The sequence below is a fragment of the Ornithodoros turicata genome, unplaced genomic scaffold, assembly GCF_037126465.1.
Source record: "Ornithodoros turicata isolate Travis unplaced genomic scaffold, ASM3712646v1 Chromosome56, whole genome shotgun sequence".
In the NCBI taxonomy this organism is placed as follows: Eukaryota; Metazoa; Arthropoda; class Arachnida; order Ixodida; family Argasidae; genus Ornithodoros; species Ornithodoros turicata.
In genome coordinates, this window is record NW_026999384.1 from 646,536 (window position 1) to 656,580 (window position 10,045).

Below are 10,045 nucleotides of genomic sequence, written 5' to 3' on the forward strand. Positions count from 1 at the left end.
TCGATGAGGAGACGGCGAGTCGCCTCGGGAGTCGGGCAGAATGCGTGCGAATGGAAATTTTGTCCCCCGATTGTGTCATGTACGAAATGCACAAAAGAAAAGTGCGATGTGATTTCCCCTTGCAGATTGGCTTCACGATTTTAGAACTGAGTAAATTAACGATGTACTCGTTCTACTACGAAACTCTGCTGAGCAAGCTCACTTGTCTGGTGATTACCTGCTACTTTGACACGGATTCTCTGATCCTCGGCCTATTCTGCAAGGATGATGAAGATCAGTTACGTGTGATCGCCGACGACCATTTAGACTTGTCTTCCTTCGATCGGGGTCATCCACTGTACAGCGAGAGGAATCGTGGTAGGCTTGGTGCATTCAAAAGCGAAACCGGTAGCATACCCATAAAGGAAGTAATATGCTTGAAAGCCTACCTCTACCTGACCTCTATAATGACATCGACTCCTACCCATACGGAAGCTGCGAATATGGTAAGCTTGAGTGTATGACGGAGATAGCGTGATTTAACTGGGCATTCTTTCTCTCCTCAGATAATGCAGAGGATGAGAAGGAGTAGAGTCAGTTGGACCAGTGGAAGGATATGGTAGCTCGTTCTCTTCTCGCTCGTCTCATGCACACTGGCGCTGGACACCTGCAACTGAAGACGCATGAAGCTCGAGAAGGATAAGCACACCTACCCGCTTGAATGCCCTGGTGATATCTTCACTATCACAGATTGATATGTGGTACCTATGCGGTCCAACATTAAGCTGGACAAGAACGCTACTGGATCGCTACACATGTGCCTTCAACCACTGGACGTAAGCATCCAGTGCGCGTGGAACGTGTTAACTCACGGAGGATGAAACTTTTCTTAGCCGCTGTCCCAGAGACACCTACATGATTCGTCACTTCCGAGGAACCATGCCCAGCATCAAAGGAATGAATCTCTCCAAGACAGCCACGATGTACTCAATAAACGTTGCAATGTATTCCTTTTGTTTGTCTAAGATAGATCTGTAGCGGGGTCACTGGGTTGGCCGATCAGCTGTCCTAGAAGGAGCCAATCAGCTCGAAGTGGATGGATCAATCAGCAATCAGTAGGTTTGGAGGGGCCAATCTGCGTGAAGTGGGCGGAGCCAAAAGGGGGCCTGTCAATCAAAGTGGGGTCCCCAGCAAACCATGAATGTCCCAAGGATCTCCGAAAATGGTCACGGACGTCCATCCCGTCCGGGATATCACAGAGATATCCACGGGATATTTCTTTTCGGTCGTTCAAAGGTGCCCTGACCAAGTTGTCCCAGGTATGTCTCAGGTATATCCCACATCTAACGTAGTTCCGATCTTACAGAACGAACAACATACACGCTTCGAACTTCCCCGCTGTTCCAGATATGATCATTGCAATTATATATGTGTCAATATGTGCTGTGACACAGTCACAACACATTAATTCCAGTTTTTGGAACGCAGGTAAACACATATATGATCACCGACTGCACGGACGCACTTCCCTTGCTTTCTCCTTGCTAAAAATAGCAGTTTCAGTCAACTCCCTATCGTGATGAGTTCCATGCACCGTTTCCTGTAACAACAATTTTAAAAAGCACGATGGTAAGCAGTTTCGTATTGACGGACGTTAAAATCAAACTCGGAGCCACCGCCATCGCTATCACCGCACCGTCTGATCTGAGCCATCCAAGCCAAGTCAAGCCATTGCTTTGTTGTGGATGGCGGCTGCGCTTGTGTTGTGGAAGTGCGCTTCATGAGTGAAGGAGGTTCTATTTCTGTATAAAAAAAACTGCGTTGGAAGCTATATCGTCTGTCGATGTAAGTACGCAGGGCTCCAGGATTAATGCATTCTCTCTGCGTCTACCCGTTTGTTCTCTGCGTGATGAAAATGTCCTCCGGCATGATACAGAAGTAGGCTTAACCTCGGACGCTGCATTACGACAACTTCAACCATGCCGAAGTATCGACAAAAATACATGAATCAAAAAGCTTCTTCGCGAACTCGCGATGCTATGAGAATATTGGACGGGGAAGCGGGAACCCTGCTGGTGGAATCACAACTCTCTGTTCCTGGTGATTCACAACGATCACCTGGTCTAGGGAATAATGTACCGCCGAACGCTGTTGACAGAGGTGACGTTGACGCGAACAGTTGTAGTGAGGTGGATGATGAGTTACTTGTGCAGCATACTGTGGCTTCCAGGAGCCGCCTGGGCGTTGATGGGGCAAGCGGGGTAGCTAGTGAGAGCAACTCAGACACTTATGTGCACAGTAGTTCTGATGATGACGAAAACACGAATCTTCGAGATCTCAGCGATGATTTGAGGGCCTGGGCTATCAGCGAAAAAATCACGCAATCTGCATTGACGTCACTATTGAAGGTTCTTCGGACACATCGCTGCCACGCAGATTTGCCTAAGGATGCCCGAACCCTCATGCGAACACCTCGAAATCCAAGTCAAGAGATATATGACATGGCCCCTGGAGAATATTGCCATTTTGGACTGATTTCTTCTCTCAGAGACGCGCTCCGTCAAAGAACCGATTTACCGACGCATGTTCAGCTTTCGTTCAATATTGACGGCCTTCCTTTGTCTAAGAGCTCAAAGTTGGACATGTGGCCAATTCAGTGCCTGGTAAACGGCGAAAAGTCCACACCGTTCCTTGTTGGGGCGTATTGCGGGCGCTCAAAGCCGTCTTCACAGAACGATTTTCTCAAGCGGTTTGTCGATGAAATGTGTGAGCTTCTTCGTGAAGGCATAATAGTTGACAACACAGTTGTTCCCGTAACCTTTCATGCACTTATATGTGATGCACCTGCTCGTGCCTATGTCCTTTGCACAAAGGGACACATGGGTTATTCTGGCTGCCCGAGGTGCACTGATGAAGGCGGTTACGAAATGAACCGAATGTGCTTCTCCACGAGACCAGCATCTTTGAGAACTGATGACAGCTTTCGTAGGCAGTTAGACCCAGACCATCACCGGGGTACCTCTATATTAACTGAGTTGCCCATAGACATTGTAAAGAGAGTACCTCTCGATTATATGCACCTTGTCTGTTTGGGTGTCACAAGGAAATTGCTTCTGCTGTGGACCAGTGGCCCATTATCTGTTCGCCTGGGCCCCAGCGAAAGGGCAATGATATCAGAAAGAAACATTGCCCTGGCAAGTCATGTGCCCTCAGACTTCGCAAGAAAGCCAAGAGGTCTTGATGACCTCGACAGGTGGAAAGCCACCGAATTTAGGCTTTTTCTGTTGTATACTGGCCCTGCTGTCTTAGAATCAGTGCTTGCCAGGCAACTCTACCTGAACTTTCTCACACTGCACTGTGCCATTTCTATTTTGGCCAGTGAATCCCTGTGCCGCACTCAATGTGACTATGCCGGCTCATTGCTGGGGCATTTTGTAAGGACATTTGCAGATCTGTATGGAAAGCAGTTTGTTTCTTACAATGTGCACTGTCTCCTACATCTTGCAGATGACGTAAAAGAGTATGGCCCACTAGATTCTTTCAGTGCTTTCCCGTTTGAAAATAACATGCAGGCACTGAAACGACTACTGAAAAAACCAGGGGCAACATTGAGTCAGCTATACAACCGCATGAAGGAAATACAGCTTCATGAACTTGAGCGGATGCCGAGCACTCCCAACAGAACAGAGTTCAGAGGACTTCATAATCGCGGTCCATTGCTACAGTCTTGTTCGCCACCACAATACAATGCTGTAAATCTTCCGAAGTTTGTGCTTAAATGCACTGGAGCTGACAGCTGCTGCTTAATAGGCGACAAGGTAGTCCAGATAAAGAACTTTGCAGTGCTAAAGTCATCTGGAAAGCCTTGTGTAATTGGCAGTGAGCTTAAATCGAGACGTGATTTGTATGATAAGCCATTGGGGTCATCACTTCTTGGTATCGTAATCGCATCCAATCCCTCAGAGCTCAGAGCATGGCCATTAGAATGTGTTCGCAAAGTCGTAGAACTGCCTCATACAGACGGAAGCATTGTCATGCCTTTGGTGCATTTATGACCAGTGACAGCTTTGTGCATTCTCCATGTAGCCTCATCACTTGCCCTTCCATTATCAGCTTCATCGGCTAGTTTCATCCTATCATCATTGACTTGTCCTGTCCTCCAAAATCTGTACAAATGTGAAAGACTACTTTGCAGATGCAATATTCCCTCGTTGAGTTCATCAAAACCAAGGAAATTGAGGTCGTCCCGTGCTCTTGGGTCCGCGGGAGCAAGTGTCTCTGGCCGAACCGACCGTCAAGTAAGGTGGCGCAAATGGCGAAGAAGGGGTATCCTCCTGGAACAGACTGCACGGAATACACTGTGCGCGTGAAAGGCATATTTGGTAAGTGTGGTACGTAAAAGTGCTGCAAGTCTGATAAATGTTATTATGTTGTTGTGTTTCAGTCTCATACCACGCTGCGAGGTTGAAGCTTCCACTGTTCGAGATGACATCCGACATCAATTCAGATGTTCCAGCAAAAAGAAAGAGAATTGCTAAAGTGATTGAAAGCGAAGATGAGGACTTCCCGCCTGTGCCACCAACCTTTCTTCATACTAATCAAGGTACTGACAAGCAGTTGTGTCTCAAGTATAACTGTTATATCTTACAGATCCCACAAGAAGGCAAGCTCAGCATGCATCATGTACGTTCCTCTGCATAATTTACATATAGCATTGCTTAAAAATATATAAATGTATTCTTGCAGCAGCAACTCGTGCATCAAATGACACGGAAGGTATGCGTACAAATCAGAATGAGCATGTGCATGTGCCATGCATGTGAACAACACAGTTCAACAACAATAGAACAAGTTCAGTGTTGTAAGTGAACTTTGTCAAGTGTTATCGAGGAATTTTTCGTAATATTGCAGAACAATCTTCCTTTCGGTCACAAGTGTCTGACGCCTCCAGTGACACGGGTAAGAAAAATTGACAGGACGAAAATTAGTGTCATAACGTCCCCTAATGTAAGCAACTGCTAAACAGGAATGCCAGCCTCCTGTTCTGGGTCCTTCGCAGCTCCATCGCCACTTAGTGCTGCAGATACTGACGACATATCTACTTGTAGGTATTCTGCAACATACCAACTGAACAATTGCCAATTGCATGCTTAGATAAGACAATAATCGTGTTCTTTGTGTCCCAGTGCGAAGCGAGAATGTGCTGTGCCCTTCCCGGAGTGCCGAAGAAAGACCAATGCCCTTACGTGGTACGTGCTGTCTTTATTGTAGCAAAGGCAAGCTCATCTTCATTTTTTGGATGTGATTGTACCCCACTCGCTCATAGGTTGACACCATTGCTTGTTTGTCTTTTGCTTTTTTTTAGTATTCAGCATTCTTGCCGTTTCTGTCGCCATTTCGGTTGTAGTGTTTAGACAGCAAGAAGAGACCATATAGGTGACAGAAATCTGTGCTGTACTAGAGTGGATACGCAACACGTTAATATCGCGCCAAATGTATACCACTCGCTGTAGCATACAATCAGCAAACGCTTTGTTTAATGGAACAGATATTGTCAGTATGTTCAAGAATGTCATCATGAGTATAGGTCATTAATGAAAATAGTTTAAAAAACAAGCCCTTTGGTAGACACAGAAGGGCTGTGCTGTTATTGATTTTAATATAGATAATTAAGAATTTTTGGCTCACTTTCAGAATTCCAACGTCAAGTGCTCCGCATGCTTAACATAATTAGGTTGAACCAGCAAGAACAAGGTGACCTCCTCTCAGGCTTTCTATGCTCAAGGCCGGATACGCTTGTCACAGAAGAGACCCTTATTTTTCCTGAGCCACTTGACACTGTCGAGCAGTTGGAAGAATTCGAGAGTGGCCTCACACCTGAGACTGAGAAAAAGCTGGTAAGCACCTATATAGTGCCGCATATTTATGAGTACGATATAGGGTGCTTTTTTGAACTGTACCTAATTCTTAAAGTATTTACATTAGAATAGTTTTTGAGAATTCCTGTAATGTTCCACGACAACACAGGTAATCAGAGCATAGTCTGCTTTGCTGCCACTGCTAGTTATTAAGTCTCCTTTTCATGATTTCTTGCACACTACAATTTCTTTGGCGAATTACATGATCACATACGGTGCGGAACGAAGACTGGAGTGCCGGGTGTGCAGTTTACGCCACTTCTCTGATGTGCAGAGAGGTCAAATGAGTGGTGCTGCGAAGAGCACTTATTTTTTCACCACAGTATGAATTCCAAAAAATGCCTCCTCTAGCTGAATGACAAGGATCGAAGTAAACACACAAGCAGATAGAAACTCCCCATACATTGTGTACTGCTTTTGCATGGATGTGCATCTTATTTATCAGATGGAAAAAAGACAAACAAGTGAAACGCCCACTTGTTTCACTTGAACCAGCACCATGTTTCTTAGGCACTCTGATCATGGATATGTTCTGCTAGCAATGCTTGCTTTTCTAGGAATGTCAGGTTCTACTTCATGGACTATTTGTCGGCATTGCTCCCTTTCAGGTGATTGAACTAGCACGACTTGGTGGAAGCTCCAGCAAAATGGCTGTTAAGCGTATGCTACACCACTTGCTCACGAACAACTTGGGAATGCTCTACAGCTGGCTTGGAAACAAGGGAAAAGAAAGATTCAAGGACCTTAAGATTGTCAACATTATGTTGCGTGAGTACCCAGGGAAAAATCATTTAACATCACACGCGTCATGGATGCTACTGCACTGTAAACACTTGTGGCGGCCCGTGGACGACAAAGACATGCCTTTGGTGCCGCCCGCCACTATGCTCTGCAACCAGTTCTTCCCGCACCGTCCTAGCGTGAGGCCACGAACATCTGTCCGCTGGGACATTCCATCATTGCCGGTCAGGACTCCTGTAAAGGAACACCACCTCTCCTACATTTGGTGACCATGTTTGTCGTAATTTGGCCCAGTACCATCCCAAATTTTCCAACAACGAATACCGCCGGAAGCCATGCTGAAGGTATGTTGCCTAGTTCCCCCCGAGGACTCGCTAGGCGGTGATGTTTGGGTCGCCAAGTGTAGAGGGGGTGGTGTTCCTCTACATGAGTCCTGACTGGCGATGACGAAATGTTCCAGCAGGCAGATGTTCGTGGCCTCACGCTAGGACAGTGCCGGTAGAACTGGCTGCCCGGCGCAGTGGCGTGCGGCAGTAGAGGCACGTCCTCGTCGACAACGGGCCGCCGCACACTGCTCCTGTGCTTTGCGGAGTCAGGGGTTTAGATTTATCGAGATAGAAAGAAGGATACAGATCACGGATAAAAATCAGACATACACAGAGCCAAATTCAACTGCTTTTGGAACAGCAGTCTGGAATGGATCTTAATATGGATGGTTTGAATGAGTCTCGATCTCTTTGAAACTGCACTTTCTGTGACAGCACCTATAAAAGAGAAAATTGTGCATGGATTCAGTCTATCTAAACCAAAGACATTCTTTGTCACATAGGTGCAGTCAGGCAAATCAAACGGCTGGAAAAAACCACAGAGTTCGATGTGGAGACGGAGGTGAAATCCTGGCTTCGTCATGCAAAAGACCGCCAGAGTCGGCTGCAAAAAGTGTGAAGTAAGTAGAAGTCAGTTCAGTTACCCTGCCGAGGATAAATGTGTTCACTTCATAGGTTACAGGGGGTGGTAAGAGTGGAGGGGAGCTAGGGATGGAGCCCTGGGGGGTCAGCTACGGGGGCCAGTCGATGTTTGGGCTTATCTTTTTCTCTTTGTGCATGAGGGCTTTCTTCTGTTGTAGTCAGTAAACCAATTTGCTTGAGGGGGGGGGAGATTTGGAATTGAAAAGGTGGCCGTGGGCATGGGAATTTCAGTCTCCCTTGGGGGTTGCCTGTTGGCAATATTTCTTCAGACCCCTGAAAGCTGGCTAACGGATGATCATCTGAACCACTGAACCAGCAGGCTCGGATGGTGTAGTGTCAGCGCAAGGTAACAGGCTGGTAGCGCTCTCCAGCACTGTTGTGCATACTAGATTTTTGCTGCATGCTTTAAATTTCGTATCTGTGATAATTATGACTGCGGGATGAACTACTTCTCATGCTTTTTTTTATAAATGCGAAGAAAGTGTTCACGAAACTAAAGAAGAGTGCAGTATGAAGGAAATTGTACAGCTTGCTACCCTCATTAACAGTCTGCCATATTCACAACCTGGCTTTGCTTTTGAAATGTAGGTGGAAAGCTGTCTGCAAGAAAGTCTTTTGTGCTGGTTGCCGGAATTAAATCTGTTCCACCTAACCATTGCATTCCACCTGTAGATCTGAAATGCTTTAGGCAATGTTGTGGCATGTTGTGTGTACTTGATGTATTCTCTATCATCAATATGAGCTGTCTTTCTTTTCAGCTTCGTGGTCCCTTCGTAGTTGAGAAACAGTCCCAGGTAAAGCCGTGCTGTATTGGAACGTCACTTCCCATCTGTTACATTGCCGTAGGAAGCATTGCAATTGGTGCCATCAGTTCTACCACTCGTGGAAACCATTCGATGTCACAAGATGAGAGCAGGACTCTGATGTCATGGATGGGTGCCATCCTTCCAGTTTCATCACATCTAATGCTACTACCGGTGCCTTCATTTACCGAGTGTGCTGTGCTCGCCACTGCCAAAGGATTTGTAGTTTATATGGCTTTGCCTTGATCAGCTCCCAACTGATGTGTGACTGTTGAAGTAGTGGAGCGTCAGTCAATCGTCACTTTTGGGTGGACATTGAACTTGAATAGGGAGAGTGTAGGCTGACTGATTTCAGCAATTACTTTATTACAGTGGACAAATAACTCACTTTTTTATATTTTGTAGTTATATGGGCTCAGTTTCATATGCCGTTTTGTACTGTATTTTGTGCATATATTTGGAGTGACATATACAGGGTGTCCCAGCTAAATGTCACCATATTTTTTAAAAATATATCTATCACTTTTTCCAAGATGAAATCTGTTGCAATATAGCATATGCTGAAAGGCACTCCCCTAGGAGGGCATTAGCAGACTCCTAAGCCAATGTCTTAATTAACTTCCAATAATTAACTTTTTAATTATAAAAACTACGAAGTTGTTCCAATGAGAACATCTGATATCTTCGGTCACCAGGTACCAAAGCAGTTTGCAGAACAACAATTCGTTCGATAGATCGTCCGCAAAAAATTCGTGAAGGAACACAATTTTTTTCGTTAATTTCTTCATTGCGCATCTTCGAAGAAACGGCTTTCTTTCACCCCCAGTGTGAGGGACTGAAAGAGCACAGTGCCGCTTCATGCGTCGAAGATTAGCTTTAACTTGCGGAAACAAAACAAAAGCAAATCTATCACGTGTCTCTATCGCAACTGCCCTTATCTTGGGCTGCATTTTCTGTTTTCTTTTAATCTTTTTCCAGGACACAAGTGGCCATAGTGTGCTCTTTCATCCTCTCGTAGTGGGGGCAAAGGAAAGACGCGTCTCTAGAGATGCGCAATGAGTAAAATAAAGAAAAAATGGTGTTCCTTCACGAATTTTTTGCGAACGATCTATCAAACAGATTTTTGTTCTGAAAACGGCTTTGGTATCTGGTGACCGAAGGGATTGGAACATTGGAATCTCATTGGAACAACTTCGTAGCTTTTATAATTAAAAAGTGAATTATTGAAAGTTAATTGGGACATAGCCTTAGCCCTTAGGAGTCTGCTCATGCCCTCCTAGGGAGTGCCTTTCAGCATATGCTATATTGCATTGGATTTCATCTTGGAAAAAGTGATAGGTATATTTTTAAAAGATATTGTCACAGTTAGCTGGGACACCCTGTATAGTTCTGATGTGAAGCTCGCACATTTTTGTTATAGATAATTACAGTATACGTGCTGATTTTCGTTACTGCTCTGTTTTATGTTTATAAGAGCAAAAGCACGAATTCCATGCTGACCCAGAGCATTCTTTTTGTCGTTTTATGTATTGGGCATATCTTAACTTGTCTCTCCTACAGATGCCTTCTATTTTAGCGCATCAGCGAAGTCCCAATGTGCCTTTTTTATATAATTGCTGCTGCCAGATTATTGGCA

The 10,045-nt window shown here is 45.2% G+C and overlaps 1 protein-coding gene across 1 annotated transcript; it reads left to right on the top strand.

The window, feature by feature from the left end:
- The first annotated feature begins 1,666 nt into the window (after positions 1–1,666).
- LOC135374412 (uncharacterized) lies at positions 1,667–8,833 on the top strand. The gene is made up of 12 exons (XM_064607376.1): positions 1,667–1,824; positions 4,175–4,361; positions 4,424–4,582; positions 4,630–4,662; positions 4,726–4,755; positions 4,891–4,938; positions 5,006–5,083; positions 5,166–5,228; positions 5,674–5,876; positions 6,506–6,665; positions 7,468–7,584; positions 8,365–8,833. Exons 2-11 carry the CDS (start codon positions 4,175–4,177, stop codon positions 7,581–7,583), a joined length of 1,077 nt encoding a protein of 358 aa, XP_064463446.1. The 5' UTR covers positions 1,667–1,824; the 3' UTR covers position 7,584; positions 8,365–8,833.
- The last annotated feature ends 1,212 nt before the right edge of the window (positions 8,834–10,045 follow it).

Coding starts and splice junctions, on each gene's coding strand:
- LOC135374412 (XM_064607376.1), top strand. CDS start 4,175: ATGCAATATTCCCTCGTTGAGTTCATCAAAACCAAGGAAATTGAGGTC. Junction 4,663..4,725: donor GCAAGCTCAGCATGCATCAT/GTACGTTCCTCT, acceptor GTATTCTTGCAG/CAGCAACTCGTGCATCAAAT. Junction 5,229..5,673: donor AAGACCAATGCCCTTACGTG/GTACGTGCTGTC, acceptor GCTCACTTTCAG/AATTCCAACGTCAAGTGCTC.